General features: G+C 35.1%; 2 protein-coding genes across 2 annotated transcripts; one reads left to right on the top strand and one right to left on the bottom strand.

The window, feature by feature from the left end:
• The first annotated feature begins 12,261 nt into the window (after window positions 1–12,261).
• Window positions 12,262–19,924, top strand: LOC109056835 (carbonic anhydrase 6-like). Its single transcript, XM_042713146.1, has 9 exons — window positions 12,262–12,457; window positions 15,577–15,756; window positions 16,051–16,199; window positions 16,570–16,665; window positions 17,498–17,564; window positions 17,660–17,817; window positions 17,896–18,022; window positions 18,127–18,210; window positions 19,084–19,924. The coding sequence occupies exons 1-9, from the start codon at window positions 12,286–12,288 to the stop codon at window positions 19,695–19,697; spliced, it is 1,647 nt and encodes a 548-aa protein (XP_042569080.1). The 5' UTR covers window positions 12,262–12,285; the 3' UTR covers window positions 19,698–19,924.
• A 258-nt stretch (window positions 19,925–20,182) lies between these two features.
• LOC109056847 (solute carrier family 2, facilitated glucose transporter member 5-like) lies at window positions 20,183–26,474 on the bottom strand (the record flags this gene model as incomplete). Its single annotated transcript, XM_042713147.1, is given in 12 exon segments — window positions 20,183–20,969; window positions 21,467–21,594; window positions 21,891–21,966; window positions 22,976–23,039; window positions 23,144–23,295; window positions 23,380–23,567; window positions 25,018–25,143; window positions 25,295–25,447; window positions 25,525–25,649; window positions 25,772–25,929; window positions 26,092–26,190; window positions 26,430–26,474. Coding segments are annotated over 12 exon segments (1,533 nt in total), but the record flags the coding sequence as incomplete, so codon positions are not given.
• Between the last annotated feature and the right edge of the window lie 326 nt (window positions 26,475–26,800).

The raw sequence follows: 26,800 nt of genomic DNA, 5'->3' as shown, positions 1-26,800 counted from the left end.
ACAGTGCACAAATATTTTTAGAAAAAGGTTGTAGTGTTTTCTTATTTACAAGACTGACTTACTACAGGTGAGAGTTTGCCAATATATCCCTTACTGTATGTACAGTATACAAATAGTAAAAGAAAAAAAAAATACTAGCCATTCACCAAGAGGGTTTTATCATGTTCCAAAGGTAGTCTTATATTTAGTCAGTTTTGCTCACTAGTAATTTACCAATAGTTTTTTTTTCTCTATTATACAAAGGCTATACAACAGTAATTTTTATGAAAATAATTGTGTACTGTACATATATGACGGGAGGGCTGGTGTCCTGAAGAGTTTAGCTCCAAGTTGCCTCAACACACCTACCTTTAAGTTTCTAGTATGCCTAAGAGCTTCATTAGCTGGTTCAGGTGTGTCTAACTGGGGTTGGAGCTAAACTCTTCAGGACACCGGCCCTCCAGGACCGAGTTTGAACACCCCTTACTACGTGTGAGATTTTGCCAATACCTCCCGTCATATATGTACAGTACAATAAGAAAACACTACAACCTTTTTCTAAAAATATTTGTGCACTGTACATACAGTAAAGGAGATATTGGAAAATCTCACCTATAGTAAGTCCGTCTTGTAACTAGGGATGTATTACAAGAATTAGAACATGAACAAACCCTTTTGGTAAATTACAGTAGTTTTCTTCTAAGAATATTTGTGTACTGTATGTACAGTAAGAGGTATTGGCAAAATGTCACCTGTAGTATCCTGTACATTTGTTTTTCTGCAGAATTCAAATGAAGGTACTTTGAAGAATGCTGGGAATCAAAACCAACACGTTTGTCAGTCTTGGGCAACATGGGGTGGGGGAAATGATTTTCATTTTTGGGTGAGCTCTCCCTTTAATTTGCATGCTACATACTAAATATTATTAATGCTGGGCACAGCCACTTATTGTGCTGTCACTGCAGTTAGTGCTGCTGTAAATAGATTGTCTTATAACAGGTAGAACAGGGCCGTTCACGGGGGGTGGCCGGTGGCTAGAGCTACTGCCCTTTTGCCCTCATCGGCTGAGGTGCCCCTCTCACCAATCCCCCCATCACCACTGCTCAAAGCTGTCTGTTACCGCTCTGCTAAAGATCCGCTGATTCTGCTAATCCACTGCCCGTTCCGTAGCATCACTCACAATCTGTGTGCCGCTCTCTGGAGAGTGGAGACCACCCGAAGGTCGTTTCATTTACTAACAGGTAGAAGATGCATTACGATCCACATTGGTTGAGCCGCTGAATTAGTAATTGTTGTTGTTGTTTTTTTTGTCGGTAATGACTCGGCCTTCTTAAAGTGTTGTACAAAATATCAATGTTAGACAAATATAATTTAATAATAATAATAATAATTTAAAAACTAATCTAATAATTTCCTTTTACAGACTGTCATATTTATTTTCTTAAAGTTAACTTTAACAACATAAAACCAACCAAATGAAGCTTAAATTTCAATATTTAATTGTTTGTTTCTGAAACAATATGTTGAACACCAAAGTTGTAGCCTTCCTAAAAACAGACTACACTGAGAATTTGTTGGCCATTAGTGACTACAAGTGGAAAGATATTTTTATTTATTTTTATTTGTTTTCATAGCAATATCTGGCAACACTGCCAGAACTGAAACTGATAGTAATCAAAAGAGCCCACAGACACTGCTGACACCACATCCGGTAAGGCAAATGCAAAAAAACACACACAAAATAACCCCATCATGATATTATCTGTCAGAAACGCTATCAGCGCTATCAAAACAGTAGCATATAACACTATTGCAGAGATCTGTAGAACAAGTATGTTACATCTATGCTATTTCATATTGTACTTAAATTTTCAGTCGTGCCAACAACATTCAGAAGGGCACTAGACAAAGTTATCATCTATATAGCAATGGTTATTAATAAAAAAATATAACAGTAATAGGCATATGTATTGCTTCATAAATAATAAACAACTGATAAAATTATATACCCCTAACCTAAAGTAATGGTGCAATGTGATATAATTTAACAATGCCCATTCCTCCAAAACAGAGAAAACATCTTTCACAAACATCTAGATACCTGTCTCTTTTAAAGTGTTTAGTGTGTATAATGAATGGGGTTATTATCAGAGGTGGGTAGAGTACCCAAAAACTGTACTCAAGTAAAAGTAAAAGTACTTATAGAAATATTTACTCAAGTAAAAGTACTAGTATGAATAGTTACTTGAGTAAGAGTAAAATTATCGGATAAAAAAACTACTCAAGTATTTGTTTTTTGTTTATAGTTATTGTGTTTGGTATTATGATGTATGTCTATAGTCTATTTTTATTTAGATATATATGTTTGTTGTGTGTGTTTTTTTTTGTGTGTGTGTGTATAAATGTATGTATATATTATATTTTTTTTATATATATATATATATATATATATATATATATATATATATATATATATATAATATATATCTGTTAGAATTTATTTTTTTTTTTTTTATAATTTGCTTTTGTTCTAGTCTTCAGTGTCACATAATCCTTCAGAAATCATTCCAATGCAATGATGTTCTTTTTAGCTTTTCTATTCATCAAATAATCCTAAACAAAATGTCACAGGTTCCCAAAAAATATTAAAACAGCAAAACTGTTTCCAGCACTGGTAATAAAACAGCTGTATGCTGCTGATGAAAATTCTGATTTGCATCACTGAAATAAATTATATTTTTAAACTATGTATTATACAGTGGGTACAGAAAGTATTCAGACCCCCTTAAATTTTTTCACTCTTTGTTATATTGCAGCTGATGCAAAATTTAATCCAATTCAGACGGTCAAGGTGTAGTAATATGTAAATTTATTAAAGAGAATATAGAGAACAGAAACCACAAATCATAACTTGGAAAAATAAAGTTCTGGATAATCATAACAACCTTCAAATATAGAATATGTAAATCCAATGTTAGTACATTTTTAATAATAAATCCATTTATGATGGATTGAACCCAACTAGTATTAATCAAAACATTAATAAAATCGTAATTAAAACATAAACAATTATAATTATTCTGATTGAATCAAAAGTACCAAAGTATTAAGTATTAAAATATTAAAATATCAGAGTATCAAAGTATCAGAGTATCAAAGTATCTGAATTTCAAGGTATCTGAATTGTAATAAAAACCTGTAAGAGTTCTAAGTCTGAGTCTAAGAGTTGTCGAATGAAGCCAAAGTAGAAGAAGTGAGCTGAAAAGATAGAGAGACCAGAGTCTCAGAAAGTCAAACCTACTCTATTTTGCAGAGTCTATCTTATATACTGTTGTTCTAGACATAAGTCGTCATCTGGGCTATCACTAATAACACCTGACCTTTAAAAATAGTCTAGTCAGTGTCTCGATTTTGGACTTCTTCCTCTTTTAGATTCAAAGTATCATACTGATAATTCTAAGACATATTGATACAAAAGAACAAAACGTGCAGTTCAACTTCATATGCAAAACAGACTCAGCTGACTACGCAGTTAGAAATACTGTGAAATTACACATGAAATATACCACAAAGTTTACCAAACACATTTTTGAATATAAAAATGAAACCTATTAATATAAATGAGACAGATCATTACCATGAAATATAAATTTTTAACGTTTGAAATTAAACTTATCATTATGAATAGAACACATTTTGAATATGTGGCTTCAGAGTAAGATACATATTGGATATGTGGACTTCTCAGAATTTCTCTCATCATGCGGATTTCTTTGAATTTCCATACACCAGCAGCCATTTGCTAAAATCATTTAAGTTCCTTTTTTCCTCATTAATGTACACACTGCACCCCATATTGACAGAAAAACACAGAATTGTTGACATTTTTGCAGATTTATTAAAAAAGAAAAACTGAAATATCACATGGTCTTAAGTATTCAGACCCTTTGCTGTGACACTCATATATTTAACTCAGGTGCTGTCCATTTCTTCTGATCATCCTTGAGATGGTTCTACACCTTCTTTTGAGTCCAGCTGTGTTTGATTATACTGAGTTGGACTTGATTAGGAAAGCCACACACCCGTCTATATAAGACCTTACAGCTCACAGTGCATGTCAGAGCAAATGAGAATCATGAGGTCAAAGGAACTGCCCGAAGAGCTCAGAGACAGAATTGTGGCAAGGCACGGATCTGGCCAAGATTACAAAAAAATTTCTGCTGCACTTAAGGTTTCTAAGAGCACAGTGGCCTCCATAATCCTTAAATGGAAGATGTTTGGGACGACCAGAACCCTTCCTAGAGCTGGCCGTCCGGCCAAACTGAGCTATCGGTGGAGAAGAGCCTTGGTGAGAGAGGTAAAGAAGAACCCAAAGATCACTCTAGCTGAGCTCCAGAGATGCAGTCGGGAGATGGGAGAAAGTTGTAGAAAGTCAACCATCACTGCAGCCCTCCACCAGTCGGGGCTTTATGGCAGAGTGGCCCGACGGAAGCACATGACAGGCACATGAAAGCCCGCATTGAGTTTGCTAAAGAAAAAATGAAGGAATAAAAGGTTGTATGATTCCAAGATGATGAGACTTTTTTGTATCTTTTTTGAGTTGTTTGTGTGTTGTATGTGTGGAATTGCTCATCACCTGTCCAATACAGTCCCAACAGTGAAGCATGGTGGTGGCAGCATCATGCTGGGGGTGTTTTTCAGCTGCAGGGACAGGACGACTGGTTGCAATCGAGGGAAAGATGAATGCGGCCAAGTACAGGGATACCCTGGACGAAAACCTTGCTCCAGAGTGCTCAGGACCTCAGACTGGGCCGAAGGTTCACCTTCCAACAAGACAATGACCTTAAGCACACAGCTAAAATAATGAAGGAGTGGCTTCACAACAACTCTGTGACTGTTCTTGAATGGCCCAGCCAGAGCCCCGACTTAAACTCAATTGAGCATCTCTGGAGAGACCTGAAAATGGCTGTCCACCAACGTTTACCATCCAACCTGACAGAACTGGAGAGGATCTGCAAGGAGGAATGGCAGAGGATCCCCAAATCCAGGTGTGAAAAAATTGTGGCATCTTTCCCAAAAAGACTCATGGCTGTATTAGATCAAAATAGGTGCTTCTACTAAATACTGAGCAAAGGGTCTGAATACTTAGGACCATGTGATATTTCAGTTTTTCTTTTTTAATAAATGTGCAAAAATGTCAACAATTCTGTGTTTTTCTGTCAATATGGGGTGCTGTGTGTAACATTAATGAGGAAAAAACTGAACTTAAATGATTTTAGCAAATGGCTGCAATATAATAAAGAGTGAAAAATTTAAGGGGGTCTGAATACTTTCCGTACCCACAATATATGTATAAACAACCTCTGACACAGAGAAGAGTGAAAACTCCACACATGACCGCTAAGTTACCGAACATCTGAACATAACGAACCAAATGCACATTGACGGATCTTCTTCCGTCTGTTCTGCAAAATGTAAACACATGTATATTTCTACAAGCGTAAATATTTTGGAAATATCAATATTAATTGTGTCTAGGCGAAGGCATTCCTCCTGGAACAGAGCTAATGCGGGTTTGGAGGGTATTTATTTCATACTCTGTGACAGCTTATTTAATGTAAACATAATATTTTATTTAATGTATAAGCAGGGGAGTCATGCACTCATTATTTTTGAGGGGGCACGAGTGGGGGGGTCGTCATGTGACACAGGAGCTACAACAGCATATTGACAAATTATTATTAAGCAATTTATTTTTATTTATTTTTTTCATTTTTATTCGAAACATTGCAGATGCATTAACTATATCATGAAATATCTCAATTCTCATCTTCATAGATTATGTTAAATAATATGCGATGGTCATATGGAAGTAGCCTAATAATGTAATCTATTAACCATGCATAAAAACCTGTCTGTTTACTTAAGTAACAGATATGGGTGTCATGCCATAACATATTTTTAATACGACTGACCTTATATTAAATGTGTATTTAACACTGAAAGTTAATGTGATATAAAAACGTTGTAGGTTATCAAAGAACATTTACATTCAGTAGCATCACTGCCAGAACTTAAACTGATAGTAATCAAAAGAACCCACAGACAATGCTGACAGGATACCACATCATTATCTGTCAGAAACGCTATCAACGCTATCAAAACAGTAGCATATAACACTAGTGCAGAGATCTGTAGAACAAGTATGTTATGTCTATGCTATTTCATATTGTACTTAAATTTTCAGTCGTGCCAACAACATTCATAAGTGTAATAGACGATGTTATCGTCTATATAGCAATGGTTATTAATAAAAAAATATAACAGTAATAGGCCTATGTACTGCTTAATAAATACACACCCGATTCCCAAAAAAAGTTTGGGACACTGTACAAATTGTGAGTAAAAAAAGTAATGGAATAATTTACAAATCTCATAAACTTATATTTTTATTCACAATAGAATATAGATAACATATCAAATGTTGAAATTGAGACATTTTGAAATGTCATGCCAAATATTGGCTCATTTTGGATTTCATGAGAGCTACACATTCCAAAAAAGTTGGGACAGGTAGCAATAAGAGGCCGGAAAAGTTAAATGTACATATAAGGAACAGCTTAAGGACCAACTTGCAACTTATTAGGTCAATTGGCAACATGATTGGGTATAAAAAGAGCCTCTCAGAGTGGCAGTGTCTCTCAGAAGTCAAGATGGGCAGAGGATCACCAATTCCCCCAATGATGCGGTGAAAAATAGTGGAGCAATATCAGAAAGGAGTTTCTCAGAGAAAAATTGCAAAGAGTTAGAATTTATCATCATCTACAGTGCATAATATCATCCAAAGATTCAGAGAATCTGGAACAATCTCTGTGCGTAAGGGACAAGACCGGATGCCCGTGATCTTCAGGCACTAAGACGCCACTGCATCACATACAGGAATGCTACTGTAATGGAAATCACAACATGGGCTCAGGAATACTTCCAGAAAACATTGTCGGTGAACACAATCCACCGTGCCATTCGCCGTTGCCGGCTAAAATTCTATAGGTCAAAAAAGAAGCCATATCTAAACATGATCCAGAAGCACAGGCGTTTTCTCTGGGCCAAGGCTCATTTAAAATGCACTGTGGCAAAGTGGAAAACTGTTCTGTGGTCAGATGAATCAAAATTTGAAGTTCTTTTTGAAAAACTGGGACGCCATGTCATCCGGACTAAAGAGGACAAGGACAACCCAAGTTGTTATCAGCGCTCAGTTCAGAAGTCTGCATCTCTGATGGTATGGGGTTGCATGAGTGCGTGTGGCATTGGCAGCTTACACATCTGGAAAGGCACCATCAATGCTGAAAGGTATATCCAAGTTCTAGAACAACATATGCTCCCGTCCAGACGTCGTCAGGGAAGACCTTGCATTTTCCAACATGACAATGCCGGACCACATACTGCATCAATTACAACATCATGGCTGCGTAGAAGAAGGATCTGGGTACTGAAATGGACAGCCCACAGTCCAGATCCTTCACCCATAGAAAACATTTGCCACATCATAAAGAGGAAGATGTGACAAAGAAGACCTAAGACAGTTGAGCAACTAGAAGCCTGTATTAGACAAGAATGGGACAACATATAATGAATGGATTTATTATAGCACAATTCCCACCCAGACCACACTTACTTCCAGTCCCCCAATGTGTTTCTCCTTTTCACAGTCTGGCAGAAATGATGGGTGGTTCCAAAATACATGGTCACATGACAGTAAAAGTGTAAGTAAAAGTTGCCAAGATGCAGGGGGTGTGTCAACTTACCCCACTCTCCCCTACTTCCATTGAAGATGAGACAGAAGCAGGCTAAGAGAGTGAGGGAGAGCCCACTCAATCAAAACATCTACAATAAAGTCAATTATTACAGAGTGTGCTATCTTCTCTTTTAATTGTATATTTTATATGTATTTGTATATTGTATTTTTTATTTTGGTTTGGGCCACTGCCCCTCAAAATGTCTGTGCACGGCCCTGAGGTAGAACATATATATTTAATTTCATTCAGTTTGGCGCATTACGTTAGACCTAATAAATGCTTGTATATTTTTTGCTGTTTACAGGTGCAGAAATGAAAGCAAAAAAACAATAATATCATCGCATTAAGATGCAGAAAGACACCGTTACACCACCACAATCATGAATCCTGAGTGATTTGAAAATGAACAACAACCAAGGAACAGTAATCATTGTTTCGCTGAAAAATTATTCATGGTAATAGTTGTAAATGATTAGATAAATAGCACAAAAGTACAAAGTGTGTTTAAGTTCCAAACTGTGCCATTCCCCAATGTGTTGTTCAAAACACCTACAATAAGGTATCATTAGTTAACATTAGTAAATGTTGAAATTAACTAAAATGAGCCATACAGTTGTTACAGTTTTAATCTTTGTCACTGTTTGTTAATAATAAAAAAATCTGTTCTTTGTTAGTTTATGTTTGCTCATATCCATTAAATAATGTTAACTGATACTGCTTTTGTTTTTAATAATGTATTAATAAATGTTGAAATTTACATCAATTGATGTTAATATATGCTTTAGAAGTTTTTGCCATTGTTAGTTCATGTTACGTGGGTAACTATGTTACCCGAGTGTTTAATGTTTGTACTTCTTAAATTTTATAATCCAAGTATAAGTAAATGCAAGGGTAATTTTGCTAAATGTGATGTTTTATAGCTATTTCTGTATAACAACTTCTGTTGTTGTTGTTGTTGTTGTTTTGGCTGTAATTGTATAGTTTTGTAAATAAATTTTCTCCATGCCAACTTGATCAAGTAAGTTCTTTAAAATGGACTTTAAAATTGCATTCATCAGAATCTACGTTAGATGTGTTAGCTCGTGTTATTTATGTTTTATAGTAAATATAATGGAAATGAAAGTAAACGTTTTGGCTGCGTATCAATTTTAAATGAAGGATTGGTGTACAGTAAAGTAGATATTAAAAATGAACCCAGGTCACGTCCAGCTCTGTGCACTTTAGGGTCGGGCAGTGAGTCCACAGGCATCCGGCCCGAGTGCGGCAGACGGAGTCGGACATAGTGGTAAGTCTCCGGCAGGCGAGAATCTAACCGGAACTGGCCTGAGTGCATTTTGCTATCTGGGTGTAACGTTACTTTGTTTTGTACTGTGAGGTAAATTTGCAGGTCCCTAAAGCAGCCTAGTCTAATATGAAATGTGAAACTAACTTTACTGCGCTGATGAAAGTTATGATGACAGCACAAGATGACAGTAAGGACAACAGAATAAGATAACTGTTAGGACAACAGAACAAGTTGACTGCTAGGACGACAGTTAAGATGACAGAACAAGACGACAGTTCAGATGACAGAACAAGACGACAGTTCAGATGACAGTTCAGATGATAGAACGACAGTTCAGATGACAGGATGACATAATAAGATGACAGAACCAAACGACAATAAGCACGACAGCAAAATCAACAGAGAAAAAAAACAGGAGGACAACAGACAATGTCAATAGAAAGACCACGTCAACTGACAACATACACGTCAACATACACTGATTTACCTGAACAAGTAGGCAATGACTGTAGACAAAGACTATTGTATAGTACAAAGCACAAAGCAGTTGACTTATTTTTGACACAAATGGAACCCCATAATTATCAGTGTTGTGCATTGTTCACAGTTAATGCCTAATATTTTTGTCAAAAACCATGATACAATTTTTAAGATTCTTTGAAAGTTCAAAAGAACAGCATTTATTTAAAATGAATAATTGAATTATTTTGTAACATTAAAATGTATTTACTGTTGCTTTTGATCAGTTGAATGCATCTTTGCTGAGTAAAAGTATTAATTTCTTGGAAAAAAAAACACTTTTGAATGGTAGTATGTCTACAGGATTTGCATGTTTGTCATTATCTTGTAGAGTTCCACTCTGTGACTATATATATTGACTTAGAATAGTGTTCAAAAGCATTTAACCAATTCTCTCAGTACACTAAATTACACTGAAATTTAGTTTTTATTTCAAACCGCTGAAGATTGACGAGACTTGAGGCAATTAGAACAAAAACATCTGTTGTCTTATTAGTGCTGCAAAATACAGCAAAATTAAACATTTTATAAATTCACCTTCTAAGTGTACCAATCAACCGACAAAAAAAAAAAAAAAAAACATTGGTGAGACAATTATCATTTGTACAAGGACATTAACCTCTAGCTGTATCAGTTTCTTACTTTATGTCTTTGACTGGTAGTATGCTAGGTTCTTCAATATTTTTTTTTATCTATTTCCCTTTATCTGTCCATGTACCCTTATTTTCCTGTTCTGTGTGCCCTTGCTAGATTTATAGATTTGGATGAATGTATTTTGTCATTTTCATTTAGGAACTGTCAGCTTTGATGTCATGCATAATGTAATATCCCTAGTGTGGCTGATTTTCCTCCATAAATATACACAAAAATATCACATAGCCTACGGACAGCTATTTAGTTGTAGCATTGATGTTAATATCCATAAAAAATGACGAGGTCAGATTAAGATCAGTGTTTACCTTTTTGATCTTGACAAAAAACATTTCCACAGCAGAGCCAGTATCTGTGCTCCTCGTATCACTCTGAATTTAGGTAAAAGGTACATCTTGATCACAACTTGATCTTTTTCCTCATTTACAACTGTGCTGCTATTATCCTTTTTGCAAACTACAGACATGTTTTCACAGAGTTCTGGACAGTACTATGCAAAGCTCTTGACATGACCAAGAGGAGCACCTTTACTTCATTATCAGCTACTCTAGAGTCTTCAAAGTAACCTTTGGCCTCTGTGGTTTCTTTCTTCAGACTCCATCACTCTAAGTACCTCATTTACTCAGTGACTGGCCTGTTTGAAGTTGATTTCACATCCTATTAAAATAACAGTGTTGAGACATCAAACACTTTGATATATATATAGATATATATAATATATATATATATATATATATATATATATATATATAATATATATATATATATATATATATATATTTATTTAGCCTTTTCCCTTCTTCAGTTTTTTGGTCAAAATGAGGGTTTCATTCAATTATAATTCTATAACATCTTGTCTATCATCTCTGAAAATATCTCGGCAAAATTCACTTGTTTTAGTGCAGAAAAATTGCGATTTATTGCAGCAAGCAGAAAAGACCGAAAAGATGTTATAATGGACTATTTCACATCCAGAGATGAAGGATCGGATGATGAAGTTACTAAAGAGGTCTGTTGACAGTCTGTTATATGCACAGGTGCGCTGCGCTCGCTTTACTAAATGTAAACTACAAGGTAGCTATACTATTCGAGCTATCTAAACATACAAGGTTTGATCAAAAGTTCAGAGACCATGCCCATCATGATAAACAACGGAAAACTGTCCTCTTCAGGGTAACGTTAGTCTGTTTGTGTAATGTTGCAGTATAGCGCTCCTGACAGACGTGAAAGTGTAACCCGTTTTTCTCAAAATTCCATTCCGGAAAATCATATCAGCCAACTTAAGATAGCCATAACTTTTACCAGAATAAAAACAGTTTTGGAAAGGGCTTGTACCCAGCTTTCATATGGTATCAAAACCTAAAAAAGGTAAACATTTCACCATGTGTTGGGTTTTGCTAGATCGCATCATATTTTGAGGTTTATTTTCTTTACGATTGAGTATTTTTTTTAATAAAAAAAATCACAGTAGGCTATCCATTGTAAGATTTATAATATTTTTAAAGCACCGTTTGTAGGCTAATGTCGGTCACTGCAGTCTCCCTTATGTTGTCCGCTATGGTTGTCCCCGAGATTCTTTTTTAAATATCCGCACCTCTATAGAACAACTTGTAAAAACATGTCGTGACAGCTATAACTGTTAGTGTCTAGGGCTGTTAAAAATCTTTATTCATGAGTGCATCTTTACTCTTCATTTAGCATAAGACCTAGATTTAGCCAGTGTAAACAATATGTAGGCTATATATAATATATATATATATATATATATATATATATATATATATATAGATATATATATATTATATATATATATAGCCTATATATATATAGTTTGATAAAATGAAATAGCCTAGTCATGTTATGTTATACTGATTTGCAGAAAATTATTATTATTTATATTAATTATATACATAAAAAGGGAAACCACTGGACAAACCAGACGGACTAGTGATTCCTGAGAACTACAGCTGCTTCAAACATTTATTTGCCAATACTTCTCTAAATGACCATGTTACTACACGCCCTCAGCATTCTGGGTGTGAACCGTTGCAATCAATGTCATTCTCAGCACCTCTGTACAGTCCTGTGAACGAGACTGTTAGAGCATACATCACACTCAGAGAGTCTCTGTGCACTTTGAGAATGCAGCTGTTTGTAGTCCTGTTATTCACCGGATTGCTGAATTTCGCATCAGCTGGAATACTTGGAGAGAAATGGACATATTCAGGCAAGTGCTTCCTTTTCTAAATAAATATTCACACAATTAATCTTACGAGTTCCGATGCCCACGTCACAAGTTTGTAAGGCAGTGTTCGATGATTTAAGTTAAATCGTTTATATAGCAGCTGTGCAAAATTTTATTTGTCAGATGTCAATGAACTGCGTTGTTCTACGAGTAGAAAAGGATACACAAATATTAATATAAATAAGAAAATCGAGAATAGAAAAGATGGTAGACTGGCATGCAAAGAAAGATAATAATGAAAGATAAGATAGCCTACTGATCTAACCTGGTTAAGTAAAAAAGTACGAATTTAATGATTTTCAGTGGAATTAACGCATGTGACGTAAGCTACTGTTGCTATGGTTACCTTTTCAGCAAAAATTCGAGCTGCTGTATCCTTTAAATCGTATTTGACCCGAAAAAATCGTGTGTTGATTGACTTGTCCAAGATTTTTTTTACTTTTGTCACACTTGCACCGGGAATACACACCAGGGCTTGAAAAAAAAAAAAAAAACATTCAGTCGGTTCACTCCGAGCAGAATCGATATTTTAACGTTTCTGTTCCTGCGTTCCTCTGATATTATTACCGTTCCGAGACCGGTTCGGGTGGAAGAAATACCGGTTAATAACGTTAGTTTTTAAAAACAATTTTCTTTGCCTATAGTTTGCTTAATAATAATAATAATAATAATAATAATAATAATAATAATAATAATAATAAAGTACAGCATTTTCTTTACTCAAAAAGAAAAGGAAAAAAGAGAGATCTGGTAACATTAGCCAATAACCCGCTGAGCTTAGTCACAGCCAATACAGCATTTAGATTTTGGCCAAATGTAGGCTACAAAAAAAAAAAAAAAAAAAAAAATTCTATTAACACTTTAAAGACATCAAAGCATTTGTAAGATATTTAAAAATGTTTGCTGGATTGTTAAAAAAAACACTTGTATAAGATTGCTTTTTGAGAGTGAAAAAAAAATATAGACCTAAGTCGCGTCTCACGTCGCATTTTATTAGCCCTATTACTTTACGAATTAAATGCCTGTAGGCTAAAGCAAAATGTTTACAAACATTATAAAAACAGTTATTAGCTTCCCTCCGAAACAAATCCTTTAAAAGTTTAGGCTATAAAAACCAGAAACAAATCCAAAAACAAATTAATTTAAGGTGAAGATGACTTCTCTCATTCGGCACGAATCCAAATGTTTCCATGTTTCCGACGTATCTGGATGCTAAAATATTATTTATTATATAGTGTTTGTACTTTCATCGATATAAAACATCATACTTCACATCGACTATATCAGCACAGTGAGGCGCGGTCACGCTGAACACAAAAAATTTTGTACAACGGAGCGGTGTAACTTTTTTATTTGTTTCTTTAACTCTATTTTATTTTGATAATGAACAAGCTTCAATATAGCAAAATTATGTTGTGTGTGCGCGTAAGGCGTTGGTGCGATGGTCATACCAACGCTGGTTGGTTATACAGAAGCAAGACGTTATTCAAAGCTGTCAAGCTTTTACAAAATAATTCAAACTGTATAGCTTTTGCAAAATAAAGAAAACTACTCTCTTCTGTTTCGTTTTCCTTTCTGAAAACTTTGCAACGTGTCACAATGAACCGTAATTTAGCACATTTTTTCTTTCGCTTCGTTAATCTGTCAATATGATTTAAGTGCAATATAGGCTAGTGTATATGCCTATATTCCTTTTTATGTAAGCCTGTAGTTTTTCTGTTTTCTCCATTCACAGAAGCGCTGCAGGTGCGTGTGATCTGTTGAATTCATCTTACACTATCCTCAGATATACCTATGATGAGTTCACAGCTGAGCAGACATTTCACTCGTTGGCTTCAGCGTCACATTTGCATAGACAGTAGGCTACTACTGGAATTCGTGATTGGTTGACAGCAAATTTCAAATATTAAATGGAACGATATAATAATGTTATTAACCGGTTAATGGCCATTTCACATTTTTGATTTGTTCGGAACTATAAAATTTGATTTCGTTTCTAGTTCTGGTTCTATTCCTGTCAAAATTTCGTTCGTTTCCGGTTTTCGTTTTCGTTCCTTGAACCGGTTCAGAGCCCTGATACACACACACACACACACACACACACACACACACACACAAACCAAAATTGAGTGGATTCGAGGAGTTTAAATGGGTGCAATAAAAAAATCTGAGACAATCCAGTAAAGATTTATACCCATACGAAGGGCTGAGACTACAGAATATCCCAATGCAGAAAAAACTCAATCTCACACACACACACACACACACACGCACGCACACACACACACACACACACACATACACACACACTGGCACAAACACACACATGGTACTCTCATGGAACACATTATAATATTTTTCATGTTTCTGCTGGGATATGACTGTCATTTTTCCATTTTTTTGACTTAACACAGTTAGATTTGAGTTATATGTTGGAGACCATTTATATAATTTTTAAGTATTTTTTTTAAATATATATTTATTTAATATTTATGAAATTATGTTATATGAAATATATGTTTAGGTTATAAATCAGGTTTTATGTAATTTTTCCCCACCAGAGGGCTTCACTCGACTACCTCTGGATCAGGACACGCTGATCGGATAACATTCCGATCAGAAGTGCGTTTAGGTTTACACTTGTCTTTTCAATGTGTATGTGGACAACATCCGGATACAGGTCGCATGTTAATGCCAAGAGTAAACGCAGCCAGAGACACTCAGTGACTCAATTCCAAGGCCATCTGTTGGTTTTTTGATGAAACAGGACTGAAATTGTGTCTTTATTTGTTTTTTGTTTTTGTTTTTTTGGTGAAATAATAAAAATAATAGATAAACCTAGATAAATATTTAGAAAAAAAAAAAAAAATGAAAATCGACCAATATAAGCTTTCTGGACCAAAAATAAGATTAGTTTCATTTTTGGCCTTCGGGTCATTTTGACCCGCGAGGGACACATTTGTTAGGCTATATGTTCGGGAGGGACGGATGAGGGTTAAAACGTGTGTGTGCCCCCCACCAACACCAAATATTATAATCGGCTAAGTTCTATTGTGAAATTTGAGGCACTCTGCTTAAATGCCTTTCGTTTTTTCATACAGAAGGAGAACTGGATCAGAAGCACTGGGCAGAAAAGTTTCCCGAGTGCGGCCTCAGCAAACAGTCTCCCATTGACATACAGCGGCGCAAAGTGCGTTACAATCCACAACTGCCACAGCTTAAGCTGACAGGCTATGACGACATGCACGGCAGCTTTCTCATGAAGAACAATGGACATTCTGGTATGGATTCTTATATAAGAACCATTTCAAATAAATGACCAATTCTTTATTATTATCAATATTTTTTTTAAATTAAGATAGACGGCCTGCTATTGTTTTGTGATCTTAATCTTTGTCGCCCCCTTTTGATAAAAACTGGCCAAAATAGCTATCTATTTTGTACTAACGGTACCTTTATAGTATCTGTCTTTATTTAATACATGCTTCCTGTCTTACTACTTCAATTTGTGTAATCTTTACAGGGTAGATTAGCTTTCCATGAATGTTGCTCACAATCTTGTTTGTTTTTGACAGTGGAAATTCATCTGCCACAGACTATAAAGATTACTGAGGGGTTTTCAGACCGCTATACTGCTGTCCAGATGCATCTGCACTGGGGAGGCTGGGACTTGGAGGCCAGTGGATCAGAGCACACATTGGACGGCATCCGATACATGGCAGAAGTATTTTCATAAATAATTTTAGGCCAACACATGAATGCATAAAAACATTTAGAGACATCCTAGATGTAAATAAAGCAATACTGTTAAGTGACTGTAGGGCTGAGGGCTTATCCATTCAAGTGATGCTGGACATGTGCCTGAAATCTTACTACAGTATGTCAGATTCTATATTAGACAAATATGTAGTTATCATTGTTCTATTATAAATTGTATTGCTTAGCATTCCTGCATTTAAGTTGCTCAAGACTGTTGAGAAACTTTAATTTAGCAATACAGAAGAACTTGTTTAACCAAATGTGTTTCGAACATTACATTACTCAATTTGAAGTGTAATTTCTAGCTCCTTCCTGTTTGTTTTCTTGTGTCACAGCTACATGTGGTTCACTACAACTCTGATAAGTACAGCAGCTTCGACGAGGCCAAAGATAAAGAAGACGGTCTTGCGGTTTTAGCCTTTTTTTATGAGGTAAGACTGGCGGTAACCATCTATTTCATCCTGTTTGAAATTAGAATATTATATATTTTTTGATTCTTTTTAATTAATTTTTTTTTTTTTTTACATTTTTTTATTTTTTTTTTTTTTTTTTTGCCATCTAATGGGAACAAGGCAAAGCAAATTATCCCCAAAGAAAAACAATAAAAATTAAAAAGTCAAATTATTGTTTATGTGAATCCTCTTGAAAAAAGCTGGGCTGCACCAAATGACCCCACATTGCCTGAAGCACATAGCACGAGGAAAGATAGACATCTGTATTCTCTGAACTAAATGGGTTAATTGATCAGACCACTGTGTGGTGGCCTATTGCCTAATATTCTGTTCCCACAAGACTGTGTGCAGTTCACAAGCTCCCAATGCCATTTTATGGGGGAGGTCGTTGTTTTAGTAACACACCCATAGGCATTCTAATCTACTGCTATATGTAGTACAGTTGCAAATGTCTTTCTCTGCAATTGCTTGGCTAATAGTGTGTTCACGAAACCTCTGTATAATGTTTTTTCTGAAAATGTTTACACTTGAGGGGCTTGATCAACTTCACATTGACCCAGTTATTAATAACTAGCAACATCATGCCACTACCTCCTTTAGTTTCAACTCACTGTTAAAAAATTATACAATATGTAATATTGTATATATATTGAAAAGTGTATTTATATTTATAATTTATTTCAGACTTTTTAATACATTTTATATTATATTTATCTTATATGTAAGAGTAAAAATATAATGTTTATTGTAAAATATAATGTTTGCCTTGTAGCGGTATACAGTATTTGATATATGGATACTTTGTGTTTAGGATGGGCATTTTGAGAACACGTACTACAGTGATTTCATTGCAAACCTGGCAAACATCAAGTATGCAGGTAATCTAATATAGTTTGGATGACCATCGCAAAAATATTTCATTCTGTTCAGCCTCATATATGCACTTTTTTTCTTTATTTTTCTCTCTTTGCAGGTCAGGCCATGAATATCACTAACTTGAACCTACGCTCCATGCTTCCAGAGAACCTCAATCACTTTTTCAGATATCAGGGCTCTCTCACCACGCCGCCGTGCCATGAGAGCATTCTGTGGACAGTATTTGATTCGCCCATCACCCTCTCTCACAATCAGGTGCCTACAAAAGTTCTCATGAAAAAGTTTTCAATCTTTTTTTGCTTTTCCTTTAACTTTTAATGTGGTGACCTTCAGATCAGGAAATTGGAGAGCACATTAATGGACTATGAAAATAAGACCCTGTGGAATGACTACCGCATTGCCCAGCCTCTGAATGACAGAGTGGTTGAGTCCTCTTTCCTCCCACGCCTGAGCAAAGGAGGTTAGGGCAGAGCGTCATCCTTTCCAGCAGTTATGAAAAACGGTCTTTGTTACGCCTGCAGTGCCTGGGCTTATTCTCCCTCTCTCCTCTGTGGTTCCTTGCAGGGATTTGCCGTCAGGAAGAGATTGAAGCTAAGCTTAAAAGGATTGAGAGCCTTATTGTGTCACTGGACAAAAAAACGGTTCCAGGTATAACTTTTGATGAGAAATGTCAAGATTACAGGGAAATCTCAAAGGGATTGTACACCCCAAAATTAAAATTCTTCATGTCTTTAAAAAACCTGTATGACTTTCTTCTGTGAAACAGAAAAGGAGTTATTTGTAACAGAATGTACAAGCTGCTTTTTCCATACAATGAAAGGGAATGGTGGCCAAAGCTGTCAAGCTAAATTTTCAATGAATAGAGACTTAAATAGTGACTGTTCCTCATACAAACTGCTGTATGGCCACAGAAACATTTTAAAAGTTTAGTAATTTTGCTTTTTTAAAATTTTATTTTTCTGTTCATTTTTTATTATTTATTTTTATTTTAATTTCAATCATTGTAGTCATTTAATTTCAATTAGTTGCAAAGGCAATTTTATTTTATTGTATTTTATTTTCTTTCAATTAATTGAATTCATTTTTTAAAAATATATATTTTTAGATAATTTTAGTTTTAGTTAACAAAAACAACACTGTTCAAAAGCTTTGGAAAATTCGGTTCACCATGCACTTTCTTTATATGAAAAAGCAGCTCAGACATGCATTCAACTTTCTTCATGAAAAAATGTCATACAGTTTTGCAGTGACACGAGGGTGAGTAAATAACAGAATTTTAATTTTTGGGCGAACTATCCCTTTAAATGTGATATGTCATTCTTAGTATACATTGTTAATCTGTCTCTGAATTAAAATAAGCTTTGACATTGACATTTGGTCTTTTCATGGACCATTGTTTACAAGTACAGGTGAGTATTATTTTGCAGTGGGTCCAGCTGTAGCTTTAGAACAGTAGACATTCAAATACACCATGACAATTAACGTAATTAAGTGAGATTCTACGTCATCTTTCCTTCTCAGGCCTGCAATATATATCACCACTCATCCTCTACTTCCCAAAAAAGAATTTGGAAAGTTACGCCTTGGTAGTCTTATCTCACCCCATGAACCTCCAGTCCTTCACAGCCTGCATGAACGTCCGTATACCGGCTTTAAAAGACCTCACTGTTCTTTCTTACTCCACATCATATGACAACGAGCTCACGATCACTTTGGGCTCTGAAGTGGGTCTCTGGATCGGAGATGAGTTTGTGAATTTACCATTTGAACCTCAATCCAACGAATGGACAAACTACTGCTTCACCTGGGCATCACTCTCAGGAGGGGCTGAACTGTGGGTGAACGGACTGGTTGGGGAAAAGCGGAGCATTCGGACAGGATACACCATACCAGCTGGAGGAACCCTCATTTTGGGGAAGGACCAGGATGGCCTTTTAGGGATCTCAGACAATGATGCTTTTGCAGGGCACATGACTGATGTAAATGTGTGGGATTATGTGCTGACTGCGGCAGAGATTATGGAGCAAAAGATGTTTAATAATGGCAAGGTGAAAGGGAATGTCCTGAGCTGGGGAATCACTCAGCTCAGTCTGTATGGAGGAGTTCAGCTGCAGGCTGAGCAGGTTTTCCTCTGAGAGAGAAAGAGATTGCCACAGGCTAAGAGCTTTTTTAAATTAATGACAATATCAGCAATATTGGCTCTGGTAACCTGAATTGCATACTCAGGGGAATAACTGCAGTTGAGAAAGATATATTCTGCTTAATCTGTATTTTAAATAAAAGCATTTCAATGTATTTTTACCCAATTGAATAATGTAAATCATATCTGAAAAATTTTAATAAACAATATTTGCATTCTTAACCTTCTTAACAGTCCAGATCTATTAATTTATTCAAAATGCAGTTTGTACATGTTGTACAATACCTTGAATATATGTGAAGGGCATGTTTCTAATTTCTGGGTGTCTGTGTGTGTGTGTGTTTAAAATAATAAAATCTTTAATTATTACTTCTTAGAAAAGGAATTAAGCTGTGAAGCACCTTCATTAAAATACATAAATAACTGAAAATTGTTTGTCCAAATAAAACCAAATCAAAGAAATATGATGCAACAAACATATAGAAACATAAAACAAAGAAATATATTATATAAAGGACACCTGCAGACCCTTAAGGTCAAAAAGTCTCTTAAAAGATCATCTGACCTTTATGACATGGCATTATTGTAAAATATGCAATGAAAATTATCATAAAGAATTATAAATGCTAAAGAAAATTTTGACACAATACTTCTTATCATAAAAATATTTGAAAACATTTTTAGCTATAAGGAAAATATATTACTTTACACTCAATGATTACATCAGTTGTCATTAAATAAAATCTTTTGTTGAACTTTGTATAAAAGTATTTCAAAACCATATGAAAATAATATGAATACAAGAACTTGGGACATGCATTTTAAACCTGATTTTTAAAACATGTTTTTCCTTTCTTGAAAACTCATAAATGTCAATACCCCAAATACAGATGACAATGAAAAGGCACAATATTTTGATGTTAAAATAAATGACCTTTCCTTGCTTTCAACACCCTGGCATACGCTGAAAAATAAAATGCATTAAAACAGTTCAAAGCATTGCAGACAAACACAAGAACATGTCCTGTGTAAACGACCCCTTATCCATTCAGAGAAATGTGTTTTTAATTTCCTCTTCACCGCTTTCCCCTCCGGTCTCTTTGATCTCAGCCTCCGCCACAATATCCACCTTGTTTCTATGAGCAAAAAGCTTGCTGGTCTCTAGAAAGGTCTTGTTTTTGGTCTCTGGGATGATCACCCAGATGTATATAAGTGTGGCAAGACAGATGCAGGCAAAAATTATGAAGCTGTAAGCGCCCAGGCCACTCTGTAGACACAAATGAGAAAATTAGGACATTTTTTTTTTTAACTCAAGTCCTCTTTAACATTTTACTTTGATGATTCAGTGAGTTTCATAACTGTAAAAGGATTTGCACTGATTCCATGAAAATACTGAGTAAATCATTAATTATTTTAATTTTTGAGAGGATTTTGAGATTTTTTCAATTAGATGATTTGGATTGTATGGGTTGAATGGGTTGAGAGTGCAAACAGCTGTTGAAAACATCACAATAATCCACAAGTCATGAGGAGCCTTATGGATTACTTGTTGTGGATTATTGTTTTTATCAGCTGTTTGAAATCTTTCTGACGGCACCCATTTACAGCAGAGGATACATTGAGCAAGTAATGCAATGTTAAGTGTGTCGAGTACATTTCCAGCAAATTTTCATTATTGGGTGAACTATTCCTTTCATAACTTAACAAAAGTATCTATTAGTGCAATTCTGTGACTCTTTGTTAGTGTTGTATTTGACCTCTGACCTCTAGAAAGGGGAAGACCAGGCCGACTGTGAAGTTTGAGAGCCAGTGAACTGTGCCAGCCACCATGAATGCTGGTGGTCTAGAAGACTGCCGGAACATCTCTGTGGTGATTACAGTAGGAATAGGACCTGCATGGAGGGATGCAAAAAAAAGCTGTCAAATCTGGATATTCTATCATCCAACACATCATCTTTTTATAGGCAGTGAGAAAAGAGATTGCTTGAAACACTGTGCTGCTTTTACAATCTGTTTTACTGCCACTTTAAAGCACTCCTCCAGCATTCAATCCAGGGTTTTGATGTAAAATCACAGAAACTGCAGCATAAATCTAATGTAATTCCCCACCAAGGAATACAACAAATGAAAGGGAGGGAGTGAATTCATGCATCTGCAATATCCCCCTACGGGACAGGCGTGAACTCACTTGGGCCAATAGCATGTCCGATGACGTAAATAATGACACAGACGATGCTGACATAGGGAATCCAGTCCAGTGTAGTCTGTGGGTGGAAAGTGCTGCATTTATTCGACCATTTATAGCCTTCCATTTCACATAGACCCAAGAGGCAAATTCATCAGGCCAGCACACTCACAGCTATAAAATTAAAATCTCTGCTGAGACTGATATTTTACAATGCTTATAACACCTGTCTGTCTGTAAACAAGAATTTACTACAACCATAATGGGCCACATAAGGAAACCCAGTTATTTAGTTAAAGTGAATCTGATTAGTCATAGTAATCAGCTCTAATCTGAATAGGGTTCAAGAAATCAAAAATCTGGTTGATATATATTTTAGCTGTTAATTATTATGTTTTGGTCGATAAATTCCAAAAAATTTTAAATTTTAATTTTAATATTAAAATACTACTTTGTCTAAATATACTATCAGTTTTTTTTAAATATATTAAAAATAAAACACAAATATTTGAATTCTTTGCTCTTTTGTTACAATACAGATAAACCATTAATTATTATGTTATGGCCGATAACCAATAAATGACCTATATTAAAATATTACTATGACATCATTTAAAAAATAATATTTTAATTTTAAATACATATCTAAATAATGTCATGTTCATATTAAAATATTACTGACATTATTTAGACAATAATATTTTAACTTTAATTATAAATATAAATATCAGTCTTAATATACTATCAGCTTCTCTTAGAAAAATAAATAAATAATATTTAACACTACAAGTGAATTTAGTCATCACAACATGATAAATGTACGATATAAATATGGAAATTCACTTTGAAATTTGCTTAAGATTACATATAACTGTATTATTATATCATTAATGTTTTCGCATAAATTAATATTAAGATGATGGCAAAGATCATGTAAAATCAGGGCAAATAAGCACGCACAATAGAATGTACAATATCAGTCGGTATATATCTAATTATAAATCTAATAATTCTAAACATTTGTAATATTTCCAGATTTTATTTGTCCATCTCTAGTTTGTATTTAAATGAATACAGTGTTGTTATACCTGGAAGCAGAGTGCTATGGTCAGGAGTAAAGTGGTTCAGTAGGAGGCAACACAGGCTCCACAGTAGGAACTAAAACTTTCTGCTTTATTTCTGATTTATGAACTATGTACAAAATAAGAAAATTGTATTTTTTATTCTTTAAAACCGATCATCCTTATAAGGGCTATCAAACCTTGAAGAGCATTAATAAGTCAAAAAAGTGGCTTACGGCTGCTATTGTCATAAAGACATTAACTGCTCCTGTTCCAACCGTCACATACTGAACGTGATCGTCAGCCACTCCTGCTGAGCTATAGATGCTGTCAGCATAATAATAAATCTGAAGATTGAGCAAAACATTTAACACCACGCTTATGCTTTCAGAAAAAGAATCATCTGTGTGATGTTTTAAAGTGGTGCTTACGGCATTGACTCCTGACAGTTGTTGGCCCATGTTCATGAAGATTACAGACAGCAGCTGCCAGCGCAGCGAGCGGAAGGTGAAGAGGTTAAGCACAGAGAGTCGACCTTCTGCTCGCTCTGACTGTTCCTCCACACGCATCTCGCACAGCTCCTCATCAACATCCTCCCAGCCACGCAGCCTCTGCAGTCCTAAAACACAACACATTAAGTTATATCTCCCATGGTGATATTCAGATCAACAGCCAGATTACGAGTGTGATATAGCACTTAATACAGAAGTTCAATGAGCAAGATGTTAATATTGAGTAACCTTCATTTTGGTTGCTTCGTAACTGACATTAAAAGCCTAAATTAAATCTGTTTATTATACAAAGCAATTGTAACTCTAAACACAAGACTTGGATTAGACTATTTGATTCATATGGATTTGTTTTATGACATCTTTATAACCTTTTTGTATCTTTTAAGGCTTGATTACCTGGACTTTCAGTGGGCAGACGGAAACCTCATGTTTCACTAAAAATATCTTAATTTGTGTTTTGAAGATTAACTAAAGTCTTCTGGGTTTGGAACGACATGAGGGTGAAATGATGACTGAATTTTCCTTTTTGGGTGAACTATTCTTTTAATTAAAAAATTCTATTCAATTCAATTACTCAAAACTATTCAATTACGCAACCATAAAGCCAGTAAGTAGTTTCGCTTCTGAATGAAAGAGTGTTTATGAATAAATCAGTTGATTTAATGATTCAATGACTCTTTCATAAAGACAGTCACTTGTTTCGTTATGAAATAAATCAGTGTTTTGAATATACCAGCTAAATGAATGTGAATGATTTAATGTCACAGTCATGAAGCCAGTCTCTTGTTTCATTTCTGATTAAATCAGTGTTTTGAATGAATTCAAGTGAATGTGAATGATTCAATGATACTCTCATAAAGACAGTCACTTAAATTGTTCCTGAATGAATCAGTGTTTTTGAATGAATCAGTTGAATACATTTGAAGGGAACTCTCATTAAGTCAGTTAATGGTTTTATTCCTAAATGAATCAGTCTTTTTAAACAAATCTGTTGAATGAATGTGAATGATTCAGTGTCATACTCATAAAGAAAGTCAGTTGTCGCCAGCTACTGGAGTAATGATGTAACCTGCAGTCACTATCACTAATACACAGACTGACAGAACTAAATGTCAATCTGTGTGGATACAGCATATTCTTCCCATATTAAAAGACTAAAACTGACATTGACGTAGCCATTTAGATAATATTTTAAAAACAATACTAATAAGAAAAATGATTAAAACGTGTCCCAGGTACGTCATTCACATTATATGTATTTTTTTTTACTCAGAAAAAAATATAAAAATACTGATTAAGAAAATTAATTTTTTGCAGTGTACACAAGAACTTGAGGTGCTTACAAGAATCCAACAAGGTCCTCTCTTCAATAAAAAATGATGAAAAGTGTCCCATATGTTGTAAATGAATTACATAAGTCCAATTGATAAAGCCAGCCCTACTCCATCATAAACCCCTGCAATCTTGATGAGTTCATCGTTGGTGAACATCCAACTGTAAACCTCACATTTTCTTTGTGTGCTCTGACATGGAAGACTAAAATAACTCCTTCTGTACCTTTCCTGGCAGTTTTTTCATCCCCCTTCTGTATGAGCATGTAGCGTGGGCTCTCAGGGAAGAAAGGCAGAAGCATCAGCTGAATGGCAGCTGGAATCCCTGTGAAACTCAACATGATGGGCCAGCCTAGAGAGAGAACCACGAGCAGCATGTTTCTCCAACTGCACTCACAAATTCCTCTACAATAGCACAGCAATACTAGAGCTTCTCATGATTAAACACATTTGTGTTATAGTCTAGAAAAAAAGCTTCACAAATCCTGCGGACTATGCATTACCTTCCATATTTCCCAGGATATTGCGAATACCGAACACTTGGGCAACAAGGATGCCAACAGTGATGAAAAGCTGCGGCACTATTCCGATGGCCCCCCTGTAATTCTTGGGTGCAATTTCTCCTAAATACATGGGCACCACATTGGAGGACAGGCCTGGAAAACACAGTCACATAATGCCATGCTTAAACATATAGCTGATCCATACTGACTACTACATATATTCTACTGACCTGCACAGATGCCCACTATAAAGCGTGCAGCAATGATGATTTCAAATGACCCTGCCACTTCACTCACACCCATCATTATAGCAGGAACAATAGAGAAGATGTTGTTGAACAGGAGTGTGCCTTTTCTATAAAAAAAAAAGACCTTGGTTAGGGTGAGTGATAATTGGGTTTCAATGCAATGTATTGACAAAAACAACTGATTTTTTATTTATTTTTTTACAACCCAATACAATTCAGAGGAAATTACCTCCCGAATTTGTTCACCAATGGGGCCACCATGAGGGATCCAAAAAACCCACCCAGTGGGTACATGGACACAGTTACGGACCACAGGAGGGTCAGGAGATTGTCTGACATTGGACCATAACGATCCTCATATATTCGGGTGTAGAACAGCTTCATCTCCTTTTTTCAGAATAATATAATATAATATAATATATATAATAAATATAATATAATATAATATAATATAATATAATATAATATAATATAATATAATATAATATAATATAATATAATATAATATAATATAATATAATATAATATAATATAATATAAAGTCAGTACTGGGGCAGGTGAGTTGATCACAGCCACATTGTATCCATATTGAAAAGACGAACCAAATCCGGCGATCAGAGCAGCTGCAGCCAGGATCAGCGTCACTCTCTGTTAAAGAGAGTGTATTCATTTTAGAAATATGTAAATATGTAAATGCAAATAAAATTCTATATTAAAAATGAATTTTTAGTCATATGGAAGCAGCTGCAGTATATTTGAAAAGACAAAAAAATAAAAAATATTGTTTGTTGATAGTTGTCTATCTGTTAGCAAACCAAAAAGCAAAGAACAAAATAAGTGTAAAACGATTCTGAGGCAGAAATATAATGTTTGTCAAGAGTACTTACCCCCTTCCTCTCACTTTTCTCCATGTCCATCTTTTCCTTTATGGTTTAAATCTACAGTACGGTCAGAAAGAACACCAGCGAAAAGAAATGACAGCTCTTTCTTTATATAGTACTTTGGACATTGGAGCCGACCCTAAAAACCAAGGTTAAAGTTGTTTGGTATTAAAGTAACTGATATAAGCAGATAAAAGTAAGCTACCTACTTATCTGCACCTAGCACAAAAAACATTCAAAAACATCATGTCAGTTATTGACCTTCTGATACTTCCAAGTGTTTATTTTCTTTGCTTAAATTCCTACCTTTGTGTTATTCAATCAAAGAAAAAAGGTAAAACAGAATTTGATAGTTTTAACATGAAATAAACAAACTC

This window comes from Cyprinus carpio, chromosome A23 (assembly GCF_018340385.1).
Source record: "Cyprinus carpio isolate SPL01 chromosome A23, ASM1834038v1, whole genome shotgun sequence".
Classification (NCBI taxonomy): domain Eukaryota; kingdom Metazoa; phylum Chordata; class Actinopteri; order Cypriniformes; family Cyprinidae; genus Cyprinus; species Cyprinus carpio.
This window is presented reverse-complemented; position numbering and strand designations above follow the sequence as displayed.

Coding starts and splice junctions, on each gene's coding strand:
- LOC109056835 (XM_042713146.1), top strand. CDS start 12,286: ATGTCATTCTCAGCACCTCTGTACAGTCCTGTGAACGAGACTGTTAGA. Junction 17,818..17,895: donor TCACCCTCTCTCACAATCAG/GTGCCTACAAAA, acceptor GGTGACCTTCAG/ATCAGGAAATTGGAGAGCAC. Junction 18,211..19,083: donor GGACAAAAAAACGGTTCCAG/GTATAACTTTTG, acceptor TTTCCTTCTCAG/GCCTGCAATATATATCACCA.